This window comes from Tamandua tetradactyla, chromosome 5 (genome assembly GCF_023851605.1).
Source record: "Tamandua tetradactyla isolate mTamTet1 chromosome 5, mTamTet1.pri, whole genome shotgun sequence".
In the NCBI taxonomy this organism is placed as follows: Eukaryota; Metazoa; Chordata; class Mammalia; order Pilosa; family Myrmecophagidae; genus Tamandua; species Tamandua tetradactyla.
In genome coordinates, this window is record NC_135331.1 from 178,391,012 (window position 1) to 178,416,484 (window position 25,473).

At 35.9% G+C, this 25,473-nt stretch overlaps 2 protein-coding genes across 5 annotated transcripts in view; one reads left to right on the forward strand and one right to left on the reverse strand.

Annotated features, from left to right (window-relative positions):
• DCBLD1 (discoidin, CUB and LCCL domain containing 1) overlaps positions 1–13,546 on the forward strand; it is an 88,519-nt gene extending 74,973 nt beyond the window's left edge. Inside the window, exons 15-16 of one of the 2 annotated variants that reach the window (XM_077162745.1) lie at positions 8,887–9,015; positions 13,405–13,546. In XM_077162745.1, the coding sequence (XP_077018860.1) occupies positions 8,887–8,975 (89 nt within the window). In that variant the 3' untranslated portion in view covers positions 8,976–9,015; positions 13,405–13,546. Of the gene's footprint in view, positions 1–8,886; positions 9,016–13,404 lie in introns of those variants that run through there. The other variant, XM_077162743.1, reaches the window with a different exon arrangement.
• The window catches only part of GOPC (golgi associated PDZ and coiled-coil motif containing), a 59,796-nt gene continuing 47,696 nt past the window's right edge, over positions 13,374–25,473 (reverse strand). The window contains exons 6-10 of one of the 3 annotated variants that reach the window (XM_077162747.1): positions 24,376–24,471; positions 22,978–23,142; positions 20,656–20,836; positions 18,409–18,513; positions 13,374–14,478 (exon numbers count right to left, since the gene is read on the reverse strand). In XM_077162747.1, the coding sequence (XP_077018862.1) occupies positions 14,468–14,478; positions 18,409–18,513; positions 20,656–20,836; positions 22,978–23,142; positions 24,376–24,471 (558 nt within the window). In that variant the 3' untranslated portion in view covers positions 13,374–14,467. Of the gene's footprint in view, positions 14,479–14,505; positions 18,514–20,655; positions 20,837–22,977; positions 23,143–24,375; positions 24,472–25,473 lie in introns of those variants that run through there. The other 2 variants (XM_077162746.1, XM_077162748.1) reach the window with 2 other exon arrangements.

The window sequence follows — 25,473 nt, forward strand, 5'->3', positions numbered from 1 at the left end:
GCACATGGGGACCTCTTCTGGCTTCTCCAGGTTCCACTGACGTCTGGCTTTCTCTGTCTGTGTCTGAATTTCATTCTGCTTATAAAGGACTGCAGTAATAGGATTGAGACTCATCCTGATTCGACGGGGCTACACCTTAACTGCAGTAACCTCATCTCACCAAAAACTCCTGTTATAATGGGTTCACATCCACAGAAGTGGATTAAATTTAAGACCAAGTTTTGCTGGGGTATATAATTCCAAGCCACTACACCATGCCCTGCTACTTAACTGTCCTCTTTTCCAAGACTGATCTGTGCTGGGATTTTTATATGCCCGTTCTGTCATCGTCATTTTTTTTTTCTTTTAAATTCTATTTTGTTAACATATGTATGTATATATAACAAAAAATTTGCCAGTTTATTTTTAAGTGTACAATTCAGTGGCATTAATTACATTCACAAAGTTATGCAGCCATCACCACCATCCAAATAAAAACTTTTTCTTCGTCGCAAACAAACTCTTTATCCATTAAGCAATAACTCCCCATTTTCCCCTCCTTCCAGCCCTTGGATTTTCTAATCTATTTTATGTCCCTTTGAATTTGCCTTTTAGATATTTCATGCAAGTGGAACCATACAATAGTTCTTTTTCCATTTGCTTTTTATAATAGCTTTTTAAATTTTTATCAGTGTGCTGGTTTGAAAGGATGTATGGACCCTAAAAAGCCATGTTTTAATCAAAATCCCATTTCATAAAGGTAGAATAATCCCTATTCAATACTGTATGTTTGAAACCGTAATCAGATCATCTCCCTGGAGATGTGATTTAATCAGGAGTGGTTAAACTGGATTAGATGACAATATGTCTCCACCCATTTGCGTGGGTCTTGAGAAGTTTCTGGAGTCCTATAAAAGAGGAAACATTTTGGAGAATGAGAGTGATTCAGAGAGCCAGAGAAGAGTGACATAACCTCGAGAGCCCATGAGCCAGTGAGCTTTGGAGATGAAGAAGGAGAACGACTCCCAGGAAGCTTCATGAAACAGGAAACCAGGAGAAGAAGCTAGCAAATGATGCTGTTTGCCATGTGCCCTTCCAGATGAGAGAGGAACCCTGACCATGTTCACTATGTGCCTTTCCAGATGAGAGAGAAACTCTGTGTTCACCATGTACCTTCTCACTTGAGAGAGAAATCCTGAACTTCTTCAGCCTTCTTGAACTGTGGTATCTTTCCCTGGATGCCTTTGATTGGACATTTCTATAGACTTGTTGTAATTGGGACATTTGCTCGGCCTTAGAACTGTAAACTAGCAACATATTAAATTCCCCTTCTTAAAAGCCATTCTGTTTCTGGTATATTGCATTCCAGCAGCTAGCAAACTAGAACAATCAGTTATACATGTACACAAAATATTGTACACCTTTCCACTTGTTCAGGTCTTCTTTGCATCCTTTCAGTGTGTTTTAAATTGTTTCTGTGTAAGTACTGCATGTTTTTGTTTAATTTGTGCTGAGGTGCTTTTGTTATTGTTACCATTTAAATGTTTTCTTTTTCCTCTCACATACCAAAAACCAGTATAGATTCTGGTAAAAATAAATAAATAAATAAAGATTTTTTTAAAAAGCATGGATTCTGGACCTAGACTGCCTGCGTTCAAATTCTGCTCTGGTGGTGTGACCAAGAGTTACTTTATCTCTTGATGATGGCTCCATTTCCTTATTTCTGAAAAAAATGGAGATAATAATAGTGTAGTCCTCATCAAGTGGTGGTGAAGATTGAAAGGGTTAATCTGTGTGAATCCCTTGACAGAGTGCCTGCCCCAGGGGCGCCCTGTGTTGGTATTAGCTGTTATTTTATTTGTTCTTCCTGGTTGAATTTGTATGCTGCTCCTTTACTAGAATTCCTTATTGTTTCTAATTGCTTTTAATTGGATCTCTTAGGCTTTTAGAGAATATGATACTAGTGCTCTCTCCTTTACAATATTTGTATAGATATTTGACTCCCTTCTCTTGTCTAATTCCACTGGTGGTATGTCCAGTGTCATGTTAAATGCTTCTAGAGTCCCCGTACTAAGCATGATGCTGGCTTTCGGGTAGAGGTAGATTTATTATACTATGTCTGGGTATATGCTATTAGGCTATTAAAGTATCCATTTATTCCTTTTTTACCCCTCACCGAGAATGGGCAGTGAATTTTGAGCAGTGCCTTTTCAGCATCTGTGGATTCAGAAGCAGATGATTTTCAGCCTAGAACCCCTCTCTAGTCCCAGTCATAGGGTTAATTTAGTCATTATGCATCCCAATATTAAACATCTGGCTGTGGTGTAGTAGTAGTCAATCAATGTGCTGTTGAATTCACTTTGATAGTATTTTATTTAGAGCTGTAACATTACTATTATGAGAAATAGGCCTGTTTTCTATTTTATGGCAATCTTTATGGGGTTTTATTAGCCTGATTAAAAAAAATTTAGAAGTTTTCCCTCTTTAGACTCTTCTTTTTTTAGGCATCGGAATTATCTGTTCTTTAAAGACCTGGTAGCACACCTCTGTGAAACCATGTATATTCTGGTGATTTGGTGGAGAACTTTGAGGATTTTCTTTATATCTTTTCTGGGAATGTCTGATTAAACTTAAAAATTTCTCTGGGGCCAGTTTTGGTAACATTTTCCTAGAAAAGTTTGAAAATTTATTTGTATGCAATTGAACAAAGTACTCTCTTATTACTCTTTTAATTTTTTTGCTTTGATGGCTGTTTCTCCCTTATTTCTTGTTTTGTGTATTTGTATTATTCTCTTTGTTCGTGATTAGTTTAGCCAGCGGTTTATTTCATTATCTTTTCCCTCTGCAGAACCCTACTATTCCACTTTCAGAAGTCCATAACCCATTTGTTACAATGGGCAGACCCACAAATGCCCTCTGCAATGATGAGGATGGCAGCAGGGCAAATGGTGGCTCAACTATGTTGCCTAAAGAATATGGGGACGCTTGTATACTCGAAGATGTCATTTTGTCCCCAGAAGTACGGTAGGGGTATCTATAGTCTCAAGGACCTTAGGAGTTCTTGTAGATTTCTTAACATTCTAATAGTCCCTCAATTAGTCAACGTGTTTCTGGTGAAATTTAAATCCAGATCAACCATCATTTAAAAAAATCAAAACAGTGTCAAGCCGAGGCTTCCTTTGCACCATCTAATAAGAACATAAATAATTATTGAGGAAAGAAAACTGAAAAGCTGAAAATGTCATCTGTATTTCCTTTCCCACTTGGCATGTGGCCACTTAAAGTGGGATAGGAGTCCTAACCCTAACACTTACTAGCTGTTTGGTCATGGACAAGTAATACAGCTTTTCTAGTCCTTAGTTTATTCACTTGCATATGTGTTTTATTTAATGATCTCCAAAAAGCCTTCCTGCTCTGTTAGGTAAAATTAGCATCACAGTTTGGAATCTGCTGCCCCCTGCTGGTACTTTGCCAATTTGCAAATTCTACCTTTCCAAACCATAGAATCCAAGTTTATTTTAGTGTGTTTTACATTTTGTATATATAGTTTCCTTATGTACTCCATTTATATAACATCCTATTTATAAGCCGGAGATTTTTCTTTTACAACCAAATAACCCCTTAACTTGAACTTTAGAACAAGCTTGTAATTATATCATTGAAATCTTCCTTCTTTAGAGATGTCTTTGAAAATTTTGTTACAATCTCCCAATATGATAATGGATTTATAGAATTTTCTTGTGGGTCTATCAATTTTTGCTTTATTTATTTTAAGGCTATTTTAAATAGGTGTCTACAAAATTAGAATTATTTTAACTTTGTAATGAATTGGTAAAGAATTTAGTAACTTTCTTTGCCCCTAAAAATGTCTTTCCTCTTAAAGTCTTAACTATCACTTTCCCTTGAGTGAGAATGTGTTCAACATATCTTTTTTTTTATCCCTTGACTTTTAAAACTTTTTGTCCTTATATTTTAGGCATGTTTCTTGTAAACATATTGCTGGCTTTTGTTTCCCTGTTTGACTTCTTTCTTGTAACTAATAAGTTTAGTTCCTTTATATTTATTGGGATTATACTATATGTGAATTTATTGCTGTTATCTTACGTTTGTCATGCATTTTGCTTTTTTCCTCTTTTCTTGATTTGTGATAATTATGTTTTTCCTTCATTTTTTTTTAAATTCCATTTTTCCCTCTCCCAGCCTGGAATTTATATGTTTTCTATTCTTTTAATTGTTCCCTCTAAATTTTACCATGGATGTTTGTTTCCCTGAAGTTTAAATACAAGGATTCAGAAACTCTTAATTATTTCCCTCCCATTTGAATGCTATTGTTGTCCAGAAATTTTATATATAAGGTTTTTCATGGTTCCAGACATGTTTACCATTTTATTTGCTCAACATTTTTCTCAGATCACCTTTCAGACATAATTTTTCTTCTTCCTGAAATGTATGTTTTATAAGAAATATTTCCTTTAGTGAAGGTCTGTTGAAGGTAAACTGTCACTTTTGAAACTGTATTTATTTTTAATCACTCTTGAAAGCCAGTTTTGTTCAGCACACAATGCTAAATGAAGTTATGTCCTCCCAACACTGTGAGAATGTTGTTCCTCTGCCTTCTGACTTGTATTGTTGCGTGGGAGCAGTCAGCTGTAATTCTCACTGACTTGCTTTGTAGTATCTATCTTCTGTTTCTGGCTACTTGTGAGATTTTTATTTTGATGTTCTCTAGTTTTAATAAGATGTATCTAAACATGTATTTCTTTTTATTCATTCTACTTGGGATCTGCTTTGCATTTCGGTCTGTGAATTTATGTCTTCCATCAGTTCTGGGAAATTCTCAGCCATTACTTATTCATATATTGCTTCTCCTTCTATTTCACTTCCTTCCATTTCTAGAGCAGCAACACAAATACCAAACCTTTTATTCTATCATCCAGATATGTTCTTTTTCACATTTTCCATTTTATCTCTCTGTGCTGGATTCAGGTAACTTACATATACCTATTAGTCCACTAATTCTCTCTTTAGTTATGTCTGGTCTTCTACTTAATCCCTCCTTTATTTTCCTTTTCTTTTTAACTTAAACAAATGTATTTTTTCATTTCTACAAGTTCAATTTGGTTCTTTTTCAAATGTGCCTCGTCAGTTTGTTGTTTCTTTCCTCACTCATGGTGGCTTGCCTCTTTGTGTGCTAGGTAATTTTGGTTATTAGCTCATATTTGTTTGCTTTTAATCTAAGATATCTGATACACCTGAATTGAAGGTAATTTTCACCAGAGAGAATGTATGTGTACTTCTGCCAGAGGCCAAGAAGTACTATTACCCCCTTTGAGGGATTTGATTTAATGTGGGCATCTTAATCAGATTCAGGTCTTCCACCTCATTGCTTAGAATATAAATCCCAATGATGTTACTGGCATTTGACTACCCAACAATCCCTCTTCCCTGATAGCTGGATTGAGAAATTATTTCCTTTTGAGGAGACTGTCCTTGGAAATACCTCTTACTTCCTTTTAAGTCAGCCAAAGCATCTAAAGTGTTATTTCTTAATCTTTTGTTTTCTATTTCACTAATTCTCCTCTTAACCTCTTTCCTTTCTTTATCTAAAATTTTAAGATTCATGCTTGGCTCATATACTTCTTCCAATATATGGATTGAAGGCCATAAATTTCCCTCTGAGTGTGGCTTTAGCTATATCCCACAAGATTTGGTATGTATAATATTTTTATTATTTAGTTCAAAATATTTGCTATTTTCTAAGGTTACTTCTTTGACAAAGTTTATTATAAAAGTGTATTTGACATTATAAAAGTATATAGTGATACATATGAAGGTTAAAAATTATTGATTTATAGCTTAATCCATATGATCAGAAAACATATTCATAGAGATTTAAATTGTGGACCAGTGTATGATCAATTTTTATAAATTTTTCCTCAAGTGGTCACTCATTTAAAAGGTGAATTCTGTAGTTACTGAGCATGGTAGTCTAAATATATCAATCAGTTTACATTTATTCATCATATACTTCAAATAATCTGAAGGCTTACTGATTTTTTTCCATCACTTTGTTCTACATTGAGAGTTGTGATAAAATCTCCCACTGTCATTAAAATTTGTGTATTTCTTATGTTTCTCTCAATTTTAGCTTTATTATATAGTGTTTGTTTTGTCATTAATAATGCTCTTTTTGTTTTTCAAGTGTACTTTAATAGATAGTAAATAGCAAAGTGTCTTATTAATATAGCTATACCTGTTTTCTTTTGGTTAGTGTCTTATCTTTTTCTATCCTTTTACTTTCAAATTTTCTGCATCCTTTTATTTTAGACATCTCTCTTGTAAGCAGCATATAGTTGAATTTTAAAATTTGAATTCTATTTTATTACAGCAGTTCACCCACTTATTACTGATATTTAGGTTAATTATTGATATGCTTAGGCTTAAATTCTATCTTATTTTCTGTTTGTTCTTCCTGTTTTATGTTTTCTCATCATAACTGTTTCCTTTGTATTATTTTTATTTGCCACTTGCCCCTTCTATGAACCCAGTGGTTATACACTGTTTTATTATACCTTTAGTGATTGGTTATCTTAAGAGATTGCATGCGTCCTTGACTTACCCAATATTATATAATCTTTCCTTTTAGCAAACAATACAATTATCTTAGAATAGTTTAACATTTCTGCCTAACTTTTAGTTTTCCCTTGCTGCCATAACAAATTACCATGAACTTAGTAATTTAAAAGAACACAAATTATCTTACAGCTCTGTAGGTCCGAAGTCTGGTACAAGTCTTGGTGGTTAAAATCAAGGTGACAGCAGGGCTGCATTTCTTCCTGGGGCCTCTACGTGTGAATGCATTCTCTTGCCTTTTCCAGCTTTTAGAGGCTGCCTGCATTCCATGGGTCATGGCCCCTTCTTCAGTCTTCAAAACCTGTACTGTCACATATTTCTGACCCTTCTCCGGCATCACATCTCTTTCTGACCCATGTGGGGAAGATTTTTTACTTCCAAGGACACATATGACGTTGGGTCCACTTGGGTAACCCTGGACAATCATCTCAAGGTCCATAACCTTAACCACATCTGCAAGGTCCTTTTTGCCCGGCAAAGTAATGCATTCACAGGTTCTGGGAGTCAGGATGTGGACATCTACAGCCGCCATTCTAGCTACTGCAATGCCATTGTTGCTATGTATTTTAATTTCTATATGTATATAAAACTCCACAAGACAATATTACTGTTGTTTTAAACAGTAAATATTCATGTGGTTTGCCCACTGTGTTTACTCGTTCTATTGCGCTTTATTCTTTCTTTCATATCCAAGTTTCTGGAATGATTTTTTCCAACTGCTTGAAGAACATCCTCTGGCATTTCCTTTTGTGCACCTCTGCATGTGAATGTTTCTGGTTTTGCTTGACTGAAAATGTCTTTATTTGACATTCATAATTTAAGGATATATTTTCTAGAAATAGAATTCTGGGTTTGTTATTTATTTTTATACACTGGGAAATATCATTTTATTGTCTTTGATTTCATTATTTAGGTTGGGATGTCAGCTGTCATTAGTAAAGAAAACATTTCAGTTCTCTTTTTAAGGTAACATGTCTTTTTTGTCTTTCATTTTTAGCAGTTTTACTATGAAATACTTAGATGAGAGTTTCTTGGTATCATCCTATATGGGATTCATAGTACTTCTTAAATCTATGGCTTGATGTCTTTAAACAGTTTTGAAAAATCTTCAGTTATTATTTCCTCAGGTTGCTGTGTCCTATTCTCTTTTCTCCTTTGGAATGTCAATAAACTTACCAGTTACCATTAGAGACATTTAAACTGCATACCTTGGACTCAGAAAGGTTTGGCTGCTGTCCTGGCTTTGTGATTGACCAGCACTTTGAGCAAGTTTCAGCACATGTCTGAGCTTGGTGGTTTTTGTTGTTGTTGTTTTTTTTTTTTTTTTTTTTTTATGGGCAGGCGCCAGGAATCAAACCTGGGTCTCTGGCATAGCAGGCGAGAACTCTACCTGCTGAGCCACCATGGCCCGCCCTTGGTTTTGTTTTTTAATGTGCATCAGATGTTTGTGAGAATGAAAGTGTGATAAATGTCTTCACTTGAACCTTAGCCACAAGGTAAAAGTACAGTGAATACTAGTAACTGCTACTATTATCAGAAACTTTTAAATCACCACAAGGATTTACTTTGAAAAGTGAGTACCCACAGAGACCAACCACCCCCATACACACACACATACACACCACCACCACTACAACCAAGTTATTTGGTGTTACTTTTGTTTTCCTAATTCAATTTTCCTAGGATAGTTTTAAAAGTCAATTGGATGTTTTTAGATGTAATCAATTATGTGATGCTTAAAAATAACCCAGTATTTACTTTGGGCATTTTGGGACATCTAATTTTTTTTTGTAAAATATTTTTTTCTAACTATAAAAATGAATTGTATGTTCTGTTGTGGGATATTTTGAAAGTACAAAACACAAAGTAGAAAATAAAAATTGCCTATAGTCATTAGCCACCAGAAATAATCACTATAAACACTTTGCTGTATTCTCTAGTTCCCTCTGTCCTTCAACTACCCTAAAATTGAGATATTATTGTGTATATATAAAATATCCCCCACATTTTTACTAAACTTTGTATATATTTCTGTTCTATTAAATACTCTTACAAAACATTTTTTAATCCCATGAGTCTAGCATTGCTGCATGTGTGTTCTATTACAGGTAGAAGGGGCAAGGGCTTACCAGGAGGCACCCAAGTAAGTCACATGGGTCCTCACTTATTCCTTCCTTTCCCCACTGTATAAAAGATCTGCCTCCTCCTGCTGATGGGAACCAGTTATCCCCTGCCAGTAATGGCTTCTCTTCTTGCCTGTTGCTCTCTGCACAGGGATTCCAAAGTACCCTGGTGGCAGCTGTAACTTACAGTTCATTGGGACCCTTGCTGTATATCTCCTGGCAAGTGTGTGCTCCCTTTGAGGACCAAGATTTTCCATCCATTGGAACTCTGGGAGTGATGGTAAGTGTGCTGGTTTGAAACTTTTATGTACCTAGAAAAGCAATGTACTTATCCTAATCCAGTCTTGTGGGGACAGACCTATTGTTTGGTGGGACTTTTGATTAGGTTGTTTCCATGGAGATGTGACTCACCCAACTGTTGGTGGGGCCTTTTGATTAGATGGAGATGTGGCCCCGCCCATCAAAGGTGGGTCTTAATTAGTTTATTGGAGTCCTTAAAAGAGCCGACACAGAGAGCAGGGTTCAGATGCTTGGAGAGCAGACAGACACAGATGTTTGGAGATGCTAAGCAAAAAATGAAATCTGGGGTTTGCCCTGGAGAAGCTGAGAAAGGACTTACAGACACTTAGAGAGAGGAGGCCACTGTAATCAGGAGCTGAAAGCAATGAAACCCGGGAGCAAAGAGCCAGCAGACTTTGCCACATGCCTTCCCATGTGACAGAGGAATCTGATGCTGCCTTCTCTATGAGAAGGTATCCTCGTCTTGGTGCCTTAATTTGGAAATTTTCACAGCTTTAGAATTGTAACTTGTACCTTAATAAATCTATTTTATAAAAGTCCATCCATTTCTGGTATATTGCATTCTGGCAGCTTTGGCAAACTGAAGCAGTGATAGTAAGCTTCCATCTTTTGAATCCATGTATTCTTCCTGTTGGAGACACAGCACTGTATAGAGGTCTGTACTCACGCTGCATCCTGAAGAATGGCCCCTATCCTTTCAGAGTGTTATTTCCAACTTGGCAGCTCTGCTGTTTTAAAAACTATGTTCCTGCATTCTGTATAAGTCAGCTACCTCTGAATGATGTGGAAGGTGATTCGATCAGTGATTCCCACCAATGATCACGGTCCATTCTCCTACCTTCTTCATTGTGAGATGTGGCCTCTGGTCAGATGCTGTGGTGTGTGGAATTCTGTCTGTATATCAGACATTCTGTAAGTCTCTGGATAGTGGTAACTGTTAAGGGTTTGAGCAAGAAAAACAGACATGTACCTGGAATACATATCCATCCCTGCGAAGATGAACCACTTCCCTTCCAAGATGATAGGGCCCTGATGTAGTTGGATTTGCTACCGAGTAGCAGTTGGTCTCCTTGAGGAATTGTGCTTTATCAGGGGCCCAACACTGGCCTCTGTTGTTGGCAGTTTGCCCTTTAAAAGGCAGGCATGACTAGATCAGCCTTGGAAAATGGGAATTCATATTGATGGGTTCATACATAGCCTCCATCTCTGCCATTATATGCCCACCCTGTTCATCAAGACAGTTCTGGGGTGGCAGGTGCAAAGGCTAGTTACTATTAACTAGATGACTCGTTTTGTCTACTTGGTTGTTCAGTACCTTTTCCATAGTGGATGTTTTCTGGTGAGCATTGATGGGATACACAAATCTTCACATTTAGTGCACACTAATATGTCCATCCACCTGCCTCTGTCTCTTCTTGGCTCTTATTTCTAGTCCTTTTCCTTCTAAGCACCTAATCAGATAGTTAGGCTAATGGCGACCCCCTCAGGAATTTGTATTTATCTTCACCTCAGGCCACTTCTGCTTCCACACAATAGGGGTGACCTGCAGTTCTGTTCATTGGAAAGTTTTCCCTCTCCATTGTCTTTGAGGGCCACTCTTACAATATTCCTGTAATGTAGCTGTCATCCATTTTTGGTTTGCATCATGTAGCCCACCTACATACCTATAAACCAGACAAAGACTTTTTTTCTCCTTTTCCAGATGTTTGAGTTATGTTCTCTCCCTCCCCATTTTTTGTTGTTTACTTTTGAAGGATAGCCTGTTATACTCCTGACCACTAGATCCTTAAAACTTCACTGAAATGACAAGTCCCAAAATTTTTGTAGGGTTTATCTCCCATCCTACCAAAGCCTCCAGCCACCAAACAAGCCACTTCTTGCTCATCTTATCCAGTCATCGTGATGTCACTGATGTAACAGATCAGCATGATGTTCTGTGGGATATCCAGGCAAGCCAGATCTTCTGAACTATATTATGACAGAGATGGAAGAGAGTTAGCATGTCCCTGAGGTAAAACTATAAATGAATATTGTCTGTTCCACATGAATGCTAAGTGCTTCTGATCCCCTTCAGTTGGAACAGAAAAGAACACACCTCCCAAATCAATGGCCATATACCATGTACTTGCATCCTTATTAATCTAGTCAGGCAATAAAACCACTTCTGGCACAGCAACTATTGTAGTACTAGTGGGTTAAGCTGCAGTCTATAGACATCTTCCAAGATCATCTCATTTCTTCAAGGGTCAGATTGTGTATTAAACAGAAGCATGATTGGGGCTAGCATCTCTGGGATACAATATTGGTTTGATTTCCTATCTTGGCTGAGGTGTATGTGTATGTAAATTTAATTTGTCCACTTGCCCTTCCCCACTATAATAGTTTTAATCCCAGAGCAGGGGGTCAATGCATGGTAATTATACCAGCTGCCAAGTATATCAGTGCCATGTGAGGACTTGGGAAATGCCCACTGGGTGTGTCAGGGGGTATGCTGGAGACAACTTTGAGTCTCTGGGTATCAGTTTCAACTCAAAAGTTGGTAAAAGGCTTGGTTATCCCATTTCCCCATGTATCCAATTAAATGGCAGTAGATTCCTCCAGGGGAGGATTGAGGGAACTACCACATGCTATTGTCCAATCCTTCATAGTAGGAGTTGGCCACTGCTTCTGTCAGCGGGATCTAGATCAGAAAAGTAGTTCAGGTCTGCAAACTAAGCAAGGTGTAGTGATTTTTTTATTGGCATGGCTCTCAGCCTCCAGCTTCCCCATTTTGTTTGTTTTTAGATGTCAAGCAGCATCCTTACTTGCTCTCATGTATTTCACTCCTAAGGATACCACATTCCTTCATTCATCTTCACAATTCTGTGGGTCAAACCCCATGACTCCCCTATGACCCTTCTCATTGCTATAGTAACTGTGGCCCCTTTCTGCTGAATGAGCACCAGCTAACTCATGACTTAAGAGGATGCCATCATCCCCAAGGATATTAAAAGGCCCAGTTCTGTGAGTCTTGGCTTTAAGAGGTGAGCCACCACCAAACTTACGGGTTATGCTGGTGTCTAGCACCTTAATTACATTCCCTTTGGCCTTGCTGAATGGTGTGTCTCTGGGCCCTCCCATGGAACATAATCCTTTGGTGGGTCTTGGTCCTTACATAATGTGACCATTCCAAAAAGCCTAATTCTTGCCTTTGTTATGGCAATTAAGCCATTTCCAAAATATGTATTAGTTTTCTATGGCTCTGCAGCAAATCATCACAAATCTAGTGGCCTGAAACCACATCCATTTATTGGCTCACAGCTCTGTAGACCATAAGTCCAGGCACATAACTGGATGGGTTCTCAGTTCAGGGCCTTACAAGGCAAAATCCAGGTGCCAACCAAGCTTATCTGGAGTTCAGTCATCTTGCAAGCTCTCACGGTTGTGGCAGAATTCAGTTGAAATTGTAAGTCTGTTTCCTTCCTGGCTGCTAGCCAAGGACTGCTGTCTCAACTCCTAGAGGCCACCCATATTCTGCCTTATGACTCCTCCCATCTTCAAAGCCAGTGGGTAATTTCTCATGTCGTCAAACCCCTTTCACTTAGAATTTCTTTCACTAGCAAAAGAGAAAGTATCCTGAAAGTGTGTTGTTTATCCAGTCTCACACTTTGGCTCTTTGATCAAGCACTCTCAAGACCCAGGAGTACTCCCTTGGCTCCTGCTGATATGTGCTAGCTAATTCATATTTTTGGTATATAGACTTTTTTATCCTTATCAGGCCCAGCTAGGTCTTCCTAGAATTTACCATTAGTTACAGACCTGGTGTCCAAGAGAGGTGAGGCAGCTGTTACCTTGGGGACAAGTGGCCTCCTCAGTATCTTCCAGCAAACATATGCAAGACCAGATGTCCCCATGGCAAATGTTAAAGTTTCAGGGTTTCCCCATCAGGACGCTTGACTTTGGCAAAACAGACAGCCTTGGCTGAGCATTCAAAAGTCTCTAGTAGCCCTGCAACCCTAACAATTGGATCTTCAGCTTCAAGCACAGCTGCTTCAATCCTTCCACCACAGCAGACAAGGCCTCCTTGTAAGTTACCCTAGAAGTCCTCTGGCTCTCTTATTTAGGCATTATCATCTTGATGAAAGCCCTTCAACTCTCATTATCCTTCTGCAGGGCATCAATACAACAGCTCTTCTTGCAGGCAACAGTCTCCCCATATTTTTCAAATGTCTGCGTCGCTGCAACTTCTAGAGAATTTCCCTGAACTAGGACATTTTCCCAAATCAGCACCTGTTTCTGGGGTTCCAAGCCAAACCCAGGATTGGTGATTTTCTAGAAGGACTCACAGGACTAAGCACATAGTTGTACTCATAACTGTGATTTATTACAGAGAAAGGCCACAAAGCAAAGTCAGCAAAGGGAAAAGGCACATGGGAAAAAGTCCAGAGGAAACCAGGTTCAAGTTTCAAGAGTCCTTTCCCAGTGCAGTCATACAAGAAACGTGTGATTCCTCCAGCAGTATGTGTAACATGTTTAAAGTGTTGTTTACCAGGGAAGCTTGTCTAAGCCTGTGAACTCTGATTTTTTATCACGGGTCAGTTACATACATACCCTCTGCCTACCACAAACCTAAATTCCAGACTCCTAGAAGAAAAATAGGTGTTCAGTGTAAATCCTATTATTTGTACAAACATTTTAGGCACAGTAAACCATTCTTATCAGTTAAGAGAATGATGGGATCACTCCCAAAATTCGAGTTACCAGATGCCAGCCAAGGACCGACCTTAAAGCCCGAACTTCCTAATAATACTAGTTCTGTGCTTCCTATGTTAATCACCTGTGAATCTTCTGTGAATCACCTGTGAAATACTTGGCAACTTGTGCCCAGCACTGTATTACTCAACTTACCAACCAGGGTATTGTCCTTTTCATTCTAAGGGCAGGAAATGAGCCAGTTTCCCCAATTCCCATTTTACCACCCATCTCCTCAGACCCTACTCCTAGACCACTTGTGTTAGTGCAGCTACACCAAGACCAAGATGGGATTAGCTGTGTAATAGATTTACTAGCTGTGCAACACTGGTGAGGGAAAATAAGGAAGGAGCTGGGATTGGTGGGAGGCTAAGAGGCAATCAGACCACAATACAGGCCTGACCTCAGGTCAAGAAGAAGAGGAAAGAAGTTGGGAGGAAGCCTCTGAGACTAGAATGCAATCCTAAGGGAGTTTGGCAAGATCACCAGGGAGTCTGTGAACCAGGGTTGAGGAGGTATAGCATAGCACCCCTGTCGTGATCAGTCATTGGCTGGGAGCAGCCTGTGGGACGCGTAGCCTCAGCATGAACACAGTGATGGCTTTCAGAGCGCAGTAGCTGGGGCCTTCAGTCAGTCATGCTCCCTGCAGGTGGAGATCTGAGAGTTGCATTCTCATGGCTGCCACAACAGTGATATGTCTCTCAAAATACACCTGAAAAAGATTTATTACCAAACAAATATTTAGCACCAACAGCACAGGGTAATCTACAATGCTTTTTGGTTTAAAAACAAAATACAAAAAAAAAAAGTTAGTTATAAGACCATCTAAAATAGAGCACTGATTGACAAGGAAAATGCAATTTTTTTTTTCCCCCGCATGGGCAGGCACCAGGAATTGAACCCAGGTCTCCGACATGGCAGACCAAATCTTTTAAATGTCACAAATTCAAAAATATCCTATGCAGATGAATTCTGGGAAGAATATTTTTTCAAAGGGCTTAGTGATTTGGGAGTTTAAACCCATATACAGAAAGTACATATGTATTAACACTAAGTATTTCTAAACATTCATAATACAAGTCCCTTCCTGAAATATGATTTATATTAATATTTTGAGTATAATACCAATTGTAAGTTCAAATTCCTAACCTTAAATGCCCTTAGCAAAGAAAAGGCATTACTACACATTGTATAGGTTAATTGCCATATGTAAAAATTCTGAGGCAAAGATGTTGAACCACAGATTAAAACAAATGTTTCTAATATTTTAAGCATATTTGGGAATTTCTAAATTATATATGTTTGGTTGATTAAAATGGAAGAACAGCCTTCCTTGCATACTACCTAGGATTGGTTTTCTAATTTTTTATGGATTGGCCATAATAAATAACTCAAAACTAGGTTAGGGAGACTAGAATTTTCTCCATCTGCTAAATTGCAACAGAAAACTTGTTTCACAGTTGCTCTGGCAGTTCCTTCCAACCAGCGTGTTTTTAATGAACTCAGATTAAATAGTTCTAAAGATTAAACAGTTAACACCTACCAAAACATACAGCTTCACCATAGTAACTGAGTTCAGCTTTTGCATGTACTTTAAGATATGTTGGTACAAACAATGAAGATATTAGAAACAAATAATAAAGAAAAATATTTAAAGTGAAAGAAAACTAAAATGTTTGTTTTTTTAAATGAAACCAATACCATTTAAGGTAGAAGGTGCCATCTTTATTTATAGGCTAATAAAAAAAATTAAACCCAATTTAACTAGATTATATAATACATTTGTTGTAAATCCTACAGATTTCAGGCTGAACCTAAAAGACTAGATAGGTGGAATAATGAATTACATAAAAAAAAGAAGGATGTCATAAGAATGTTCCACATACACATGAGTCAATATACCTTTCTCTTTGTAAACTAGAAAATAAAATAAGTTGACTGCAGTGGGGGGAAAAAACAGCACCAAGAACAAGCTCTGCCAACTTCTGACAACTATTCAGTTATAATTACCAAAACTTATAAAATTTTAATCTCTCTTAAATCTATTTAACAAAAGACCCATAACCCAAACATCACCTTTTCCACTAACTTCATAAGAGAAATACTGTAGAAGATAATTTTAGAGTTCAAGGTGCAAATATTTATACACATACACCAAACCCTCATGTAATGTTGAAAATTTTTCTTAATTATTCTTTCTGTATATGAATATGTATATTTTTCTTTTCTTTTTTAATTGTAATGGGTTTGCAGTAGTTCCCTCCTGTGTTTGGTTTTGTCCTCGAAGCCCGAGTGTTATATATGGTTTTCTTCTTTATAAATGTGAAAATATAAAAATGGCTTTTCTTTCACTTGTTTAAAATAAGTCTTAGTTCATCCCAAAAAGGCCATATATATTAAAATGAACTTTTAACATTTCAGTCTCACAACTGAAAGGAAGCTTGCTGTGCTCTTATACAGGTGTGCAAACCTAAGTGAAGCAGTAATAAAAAGGAAACTAGCCTATAGAATTTTAAACTACATGAAAATTTTTCATTCTGTTATCAGTTCTTGAAAGGAATTTATTATTGTAACCATTTCATACAAGTCTTTGAATTACACTGCATCCTTACAAAAATGCCAATTCAAAAATTCTCTTAAGAGATTCATTAGTTATTGGAAATCAAAGTTTATGTTTCCTAAAGATTCAGTCATAGTTACAGATAAAAAGACATTTTCTGAAAATGTGATGGCATCCCATCCCAAATTGTGTTTTATGAAGATAAAAATAACATGGCTTCATGTCACAAGAAAAAAAACTTTCCAGATCTGCCACAATGGAGATGTTTTCTGTAAATGAATATACCGGCTGATATCCAGTTTGCAGATCTCATGTCATGCATCAGGGTTTGTGTAAGTGTAGGGGGGATGCATGAAGGGAAAATTTTTTTTTTTCTTTTAAGAGGTCTAACCTGTCTGAGCAAATAATATGTAACTTACTTATCCAGTTATAATTAAATACTAGCTTTTGCTTAGAGGCAATATTATACTATAGTGTACTTTAATATCAGTAACAGTATATACTCTGCAGTGCAATTCTATTACAAATTAACAATGGTGATATACAGATGAACAAAACCACCCAAACAAACCATAAATGAGCAGCAGTTAAAACATAAAATTTATAAATAGCAAAGTCACCAAATAAAGTATACACATTTTATAGATTTATCTATGAACAAATATATAGTGCACCTAGAAAAAACAAAAAAAAATGTGCTTTATATCACATAGCATCTGAATACTAGAAATGAAAGATACTGATATTCTAAAAGCCTATTAGGCTTTGCCCCACTTAATATTCCCTTAAATGTATATCCTTTAAAACAGTGATAACTGGCAAAATTTATCAACTCATTAAATGCAGTGTTTTGACTGCCCAGCAGGGTTTGGTGACCTAGAGAACAGTAAATAAAAGGGCAGACACTCCATGCTTAAACCTTGGTAAGAGAACTAGCAAATTCATAGAGTTTGCATCAGAAGAGTGCTCTAGTCGAATATACACTGACATGAAAAGTCAACCAAAACAATGACCATATCAAGTCTTTTTGCACACCTTTGCTCTCAGCTTTTTAGATGCTCTCAAATCAGTTACTTTGAGAGAAAACTCCTGTTTCAATGCAGTGTATTTTGTAACATAGTATTAAACTTGCACTTTTACTAACAGAAAACAGTATTTATTTACTTGCGCTTTTATCCTTAAGTGCGAGGACTATTACACAACAAACTTTATGAACAACTCAAAATATGTAAAACTGTTTCTTGTGGAACCCAGAAAATAAGCAGTTGGGACTAAATATTAACAGTATAATGCTCCACTACCATGCACATGGATGAACATAATTGAGAACAGATATTTTACACTCATTATATTTCTTTTAACAAAAAAAGTAAAATGTGCAAGAATTTTTCAGAAACTATTTCCAGTGCAGCAATGATTAAAGATTGCTTAAATAAATCTATTTTGAACTGCACTGAATAAAGCTCAAAGACAAACTCATTACAGTAAGTGATCATTAAGAACTGACTTAGATCTCAGGGTACACAATAAATAAAAAAAAATTAAACTATGACTGTTCTTTCAACTAAAAAAAATTAAGTCAAGCCAACATTTTTGCAATTCATTGAGTCAACTTCTGTCCTTTGAAACACCACATTTAACATTCTGGAGTGTATAATATGAAGTCATTTACTCTCTCGTATATAAAGACTATTTCTTGTAAAAGTCCAGTTAACACTGTCTTACTAAATGGAAAAGGAACCAAAGAAAACAGCAGTATTTCATTTGGGACTTAAGAGTACCTAGGAAATTCCCTTTAGGAAACACACACTTTGGTGTTTACAATTTTAAGAAAATCAAAATTGCTTTACATGCACTCACTAACTATGGTATCCCACAGACTCTAACAGGGGTTTTATGCATTTAGAATTGTTCATATGAAGCCCTGAGGAATCCGCCTTTCATTTAGGCAAAAAAAAGCCTCCCTTAATCATGTATAGTCTTTGTTACCATCTTCCCTAGTACCCCAAATTCAGAATAGTCTGATTAACAATCTTGTCTGGAGATATAGTCAATTTTAATAAGATTTTTTATGATACAGACTGTGCAGATCATCTAATTTAGAAGCACTGTCATCTCGGGGAGTTTCACTCGAAGTTTCCAGGTCTCCATTTTCATGTGCATCAGTTACTGTTTTCTTATTAAATCCTGGAAGAAAGGAAAAATAAAAACAGATGCTTTCTAGTCGTAAAATCTTAGTCTTATAATTTTATTGAGCAAGAAACAAAGGAATGGGCAATAGTAACATACGGCAAAATAACAGGACCCTAGATGAATCATGTTAGCAATTCTGGACAAAGGAATTCTTTCTTCTTATAACAGATATCAAATGCTGTACAGATTTTTAAATATTATCTATTGGACTTACCTAAAAGTTGTATAAAATTCCCTACTAAGTTTTCTATGAAAATTAGAATTGATATATACAATTGTAAAATTCAATTTCACTTAAACAAATTTCTATTGAACTGTGAATTGCATTTTTCTTTTACATTTTTGCTTTCAGATTATTATATTTAACTCCAGTTGACTGGCATAGATATACCCATTGATCACTAAAAATTCAGTTTGTTGGCAAGATAATGTTTAGCTAAAATTTAAAACTAATGTTGGATAACCTATAATATAGAAAATAGGCTTCCAAGTAAATAAAAGTTGGCTGTTTCACTTCCATTTATGTGATATTGATAGATCATAAGAGTACACATTCTGGTTATTTCAGTCAGACTTAAACAGTATACAATTTGCACAGTGACACTGCTCAATCTGTTATAAGTATATGAAATGAAGAAAGTTCAGCCTCACACAGATACACAGTTTAAAAAGAGAGAATTTTAATAACCATTTCAGATAACTATGAATGTTCTTTGATGTTATACCAAAACTTGACAATATGGAATTTGAAACAATATCAATGAACTTTTCATATTCTCTTATATTAAAATCCATTTGTCTATCTTGTACTTTGGATGGACCCTGATGCATGCATGATTTTGTAACATCATTATGCATTGGTCATTTGGAAAATATTGGATCATTGAATAATACAGCAATTCCAAAAGTTGGCACATTTTATTTTACCATATCAAAAAATCACATTCATTCATGTCCCCACCAATCTCATAGAAAAGTGTTTTAAGTGTTAGAAAGCTGTTGAGCTCCTAGTGGCTGATACATGTTTTACAAAATTGTAATATTTACTTGAAAGCTCCCATTTTGTCATTGGCAATACATACTGTCAACTATTTACTTCAAGGATGGGCCTACTCTGTCAGTCATTCTTTCAAGTAAAATTGTCTTCCATGAAACAATGGCTAGTTCAGCTATCAACTGAATCACTTAAGCCCTTTCTCTTAAGACAAGCATCTTAGTTCAGCATGAAATGCTTCATACCTATTTCCTGTTTCATCACACAGAATATTAAAAAAAATTTACTCAAGGATAGGATATAATAAAATTAATAGTTTTTACTGCTTCATCAGAGATTTTTAAGTGAAAATGGCATTTTTTCTTTCTTTCTTTTTAAATACAAATGCATGGCAAGGAAGAATACGATTACAAGTACAGTTGGCTTGTCACTGCTTGATTTGTACTAAGACACAAGCAGTTTTACCCACCATCACTACAAATGTCGACCCAATTTAAAAACAAACAAACAAAAAACAAACAGCACCTTAGTATTATTATGAAAAGTTCTGACCTCATGGTCCCCCAGAGATCTAAAGATGACAATTTAAGATTACTGCCTTATGTACTGCCAAACGCTTCCTTAAAATGTGTGTAAATGATAGCAAAGGAACTAAACCAAAGATCCTCAAGATCACATTTCCTGATTCTAATTATAATCATAGGACCAGAGTCTAAACAGTTTTCCATACTTAACCTAGAACATTTTGTCTTATGAGAGAAGAATTTGCATTAAGACTGAGAGACCACGAGATATATCTGTTCTAAAAGGCATGTTGGTGTTTGCTTCAGAGTCTAGAAGACTTGAATTTTATTTATTTTCAAGGATCACTATAGTTCAGTAATCAGTAATGTACTTGTCTTAACAGTCCAAGATAAATCTAGGAAAACTTATATGTAAATACAATTTTGGCATAATTACTGGTGTTCAATAAACTATAAGCAAGGGGAAGCTAGTTATTCCTTTGGTATCTCCATCATTGAAAGAGTACTACTGTTTTATAGTATAAAACTGTTTAGAACTCATATAGAACATCTGATATTTTTTATTTTAAAATTTAATAATAATACATCAGTAACAAATTTTAGAGTGTTTTTTTTTACCTTGTAATACTTTGATTTCCCCACTTGTGTCTTTGCAACTGGCACCAGGATTCCCACCTCCCTCTAGCTCATCCAGGTACAAACGGTAACGATGTCCACTCTCATCTTCATATTCAACATTTTCATCATCAGAATCCACCTCAGGAGCCACATAAACTACTTCAAATTCAATCTCTCCTCTCTAAAAAGGTGAAAAACAAGGAAGTCAAGTGACTTTAATTAAAAAAGGATTTCCAAATTCTTTGGGATGAGGTAGGTAGAGGGGAAAGAAGTTACACCTAAGTTGTAGCTCCTTTCAAGACAGCAAATAATGTAATTCTAAAATCATATAGAAGGAGTCTTAGAGACCATCAGGTCCAGACCATCTCTGTGAATCCTCTCTATAAGCAACTTCCTTTTAACATTACAGTAGCTCTTTCTAATGACCACAGGTCCAAAATAAAAGATGCTTCACTATTCATTTACTTAATTTGGAACAAATGCTCAGTTTAGGAGCCCTTTTGTCATTTTGTACTTTACACAGCAATTCAGCAAATCCATCTAAAAAGGCAGATATTAAACAAAGTTGCACCTAAGGACATTAAACAAACCTTAACTAAGTCAAGAAACTCCTATACAATAATATCTTGTTTCTTATTGAATATGGCAGTTCTTGAACCTTAACTTTCACTGAGTACCAAACATGGTGCTAATCAAGGTGTTTTTTTCTAGTAATAATAGTAATTACTCTGTTTACTGAGCAAAATTACATCCTTCAATCTTCAGAACAATCCTATTGTAATCTTTACGTGAATGAGAAACCTGAACGCGAGCTGCAAAGAATAAATAACCTTCCTAATATGATGAACAAACAAATAGAAAAACAGAAATTTGACTCTAAAGTCCTGGCTCTTTCTACTACGCCACACTAAATGTGTAATATTTGTAACTGTTATTTATTCTTTAATAACAATTTTATGTTTAAGAAAAAAGTCACAATCATTTTGTTAAAAAAATTTCAAACTCTAATTGTAATTTAACAAGAGTACAATCACTACACACAAGCCTGATGTTTTACAGCTCTCTAAAAATTATGGCCTGCCTTTGGTTAAAAGGAACCATACCAATTTTGATTGCTACTCATTAAATTAGGCTCTCTGGTGATCCTCCTTCCTGGCAGTTCAAGGTTATGTCTTAGAATTTTAATGTCATTTACTGTTTTCTTAAAAGCTTTATGAGTACCTGTTTTGTGGTTCTTCACCACAGTTGCCATTCATCTCACCCTTGTGCCACTGGATGGCAGCTGAATTAGGGTGAGAAAGCACTAACTTCAAGAGGCAAGGTTGCATTCTTGTATCTCTCCTATTAAGGGTATGCTTTTGGGGAGAAAGATGGATAATGCAGAGGCCTTCACTGAAGTTCTAGATGAGAATTAGCTCTGTGGGTAGCTGTCATGGAGGCACAAATTCCAGGCTTAATATGTGGAAGTGATTTCTGAAAATCAGCACTGTGCAACAACAGAATGAAGTGCTATATCATCAGCCCTTCAAAGCAAGTAAGTAGTGAAGCTGTCAAGGAGATTCCTGCCCCACACAGAGCTGAACCAAATGAGCTATAAGTTCACTTTCAATTCTGAGATTCAGTTCTATTTGGCATACTTCACTGATGATCCAACAAACACCTTCATATACTACCAACACCTCTCTAATTCCCCTAACCCTATTCTTGAATGTCAAAACAAAGCAAAACAACACATCCTAAGCAAAATGGATAATAAATGAGTCATAGGTATTAATCCCAATTCTATAATTTATTCGCTCTGTGATCTTGTTTAATTGTTTAATTTCTATGAACCTCAGTTTAGTCATTTTATATAAGAGGCTTCAGCTAGATGATTTCTAAGGACCCTTTCAGTTCTAACTGTAAAATCAATCCACTTCTAATACTGAGTTTTCTATAATACCTTATATTTATGTAGTGTTTTAGTCATTAATGATGGTTTGCTTTCTAAGTGCCAGGTTCTCAGTACTTTATATGTATTGACATACTTAATCCTCACCACTCTATCTCAATCCCTACTGTACAGATGTGGACACTATGGCACAAAGGAGTTAAGTAACTTGTTCACAGATATACTGCTGTGAAAAAAAGCAAATAGAACTCCTCTTTTTAGTAAATCTGGCTGAATGGCTTCTATAAAGGTCCCAAATCGAAGCAAATTACAAATCTGCATCTATCAGTTTACTATTTGAAAAACTTTCTTTCTAGGAAAGTATAAAGTATTCAATAGATTCAAAAAGACCATTTGATAAATGAAATTTTAATTACATAAAGGGAACTTACCTGCTGGGAAAGAATGGTTACAGCTTCTTTATGCTTTGTGTCTCTTAGGTTAACTCCATTGACTGCCAGAATTGCATCCCCAACATGTAACCCTCCACATCGATCAGCAGGTTGCCCTGGGTGGATCTCAGAGATGAGGATTGGAACACCATGTTCTTTCCCACCCTAACAATAACCACAAAAGTTCAGTAAATTAGTTTACTCTTTGGAAAGCATAGTCACAGACTATTCTAAATCAAGGTATTTTCTTAAAAAATATCTTTCAATAAGCAATTATACTATCTCTATAAAAGTTGGATGAAATCTTATTTGTACTTAATTAATAGTAAATAAATTATTATCAGCATCATAGAATTACCTTTGGGCAAAATGATTAATAACTTGTGTTTTTTTAAAACACGTTGCAGAGCCAAAAGAAAAAAAAACTGAACTCTTTTATTAAAAATGAATATTTATGTGTTAATAGTCCACAACACTATCATGCTCTTTCAAATCTAAATCTCTATTGACAGTAAGACACACCATTATTTTAAGTACCACCATTATTTTATGTACCACAAAAACAATTGATACAGGATACATCTACATTTCAGAGATGTTAAACTGTGAAAAGAATGTGTGATGAAAATTGAAGAAGTAATCAGTTTGTAGTTTGTGTCATAGTTATTGACGTATGTATATGCATGTCTTTTCTCCCTACCAGAAATTAGGCAGTACACTAAAAACGATAGGTACTCAATAAATATCCACTGGATTGACCTTTGTTTATAAGAAACATTCCTATATTAAGCCATACCAGAAAGCAAATAAACTTATGCCATGCCTAAGCATTACCAAATGAAACTTAGAGTAAAGCTACCTTATTCATTCATCTGGATCAAAGACGTGAGAATACAGGCAAAGTAACTCCAAATATATGCACTTTATAACAGTTTAGATCTCAAGAATGTTGCCTAAGGCAACTGTTTGTAAAAGCATCAAATTTTTAAAAAAGAATATATAATCTTTGGATCCAAAATCAGTGAAATCTGACAGCAAAGAAATAAGAGAAGGCCAACACACACACTCTAGAAAGAAGACCAGTACAATCTGGAGCCATATAACACAGAAGAAAATGGTCACAATTATTTCAAAGGCTCCTCAGTATATGGCTCAGAAATATGACCTGAGTCAAAATGAAAATGTTAAACTATGCTTACTAAACATATATTTAACAGTTGCTAGGAAGATTTACAAACCAAAAAAAGTTTACACAAAACATAAGTACTGGTGTCCATGAAGATAAATTAAGCTATTTAGAAAATATATCTAGAGTATTTTGTTTCCCAGTGATGTCCAGCAAAGGAGCATGCAAATACCAGGTAACTGTTAAAAAAGACTGGAAGCACTACTTCTTACTGTAATTGAAATGCCAAGGCCTTCATGATCTTCCTTAAGGAGGAGAACTTTCCTAATTGGACCGACACCTTGGCTTTTTTTTAGGGAGTCTTGATCCTTATTGGGGAGAAAAGAAGGAAAAATTAGTATTACTAAGTAAGAACCCAAATGGAATAAATCCATGCTACATAAGTTACTTTTAGAAATCTTTAAATTTCTGAGTGGGTATATACTATAGTGTTAAGAAAGTTATCAAAGGCTTAATAGATACAATGGAAAAGTGAAAACAGTTTTGTTCTGTTAATATGGTTGAAATTTATAGATGATTTTCTCACCTTTCTTGTCAATAGTTTCTATAATATTGATAGATCTCTTTTTAAACTGTAGAATATTACAAAATAAATTATTGGCAGAAATTACTGATGAATAAATTATCTTTAAGAAAGAAAAGCAGATAACTGCCTATTTTCACTGGAAAATATCTTAAAGATCTACGTTCATTTTAACTGACATTGAAAAATAATGTAGAATTGAAAAACAACTTTTCTTCACTACTTAGTGCGCTGATGTCTACCTTTTAAATAAAGAACTCTGCTCTATTAACAATCTTTCTCTGATATATTTACTGTTTCCTTTTCTACTAAACTCCTTCCCTATTCAGTGGATAAACAAATTTCAAGTCTTCTCCAGCTTTTAAATATTGACCATGTGCAAATATTAAACAGAAGGACTTAAATATCTTCCCTTCGAGCTCCCAAAATCCTCTTTAGCTACTAACTTCTGCCTACCCCTTTTCCCTAATCTTCACATAAGTTCATCCTCACCACATCTACTTCCTTACCTCCCACATTCAGCTCTGATTATTGTAATCAGGGTTTACCCCCTCCCCCACTACTGAAATTCTCTACAGTCACTGGCAACCAATACTGCTATATCAAATGAACACTTTCTAGTCACTACCCTACTTGTACCCTGCAGAAAGAAGCTGATACTATTGACTATCTCCTCCTTGAAATCTTCTCTTTTCCTTCATTTCTATTTCTCAGAGCCCCATCTCAATTCTTTCCTTTGGTGGTCCATTTCCTTCCCTCACTCCATAAATGTTTCCATCCTTGATCT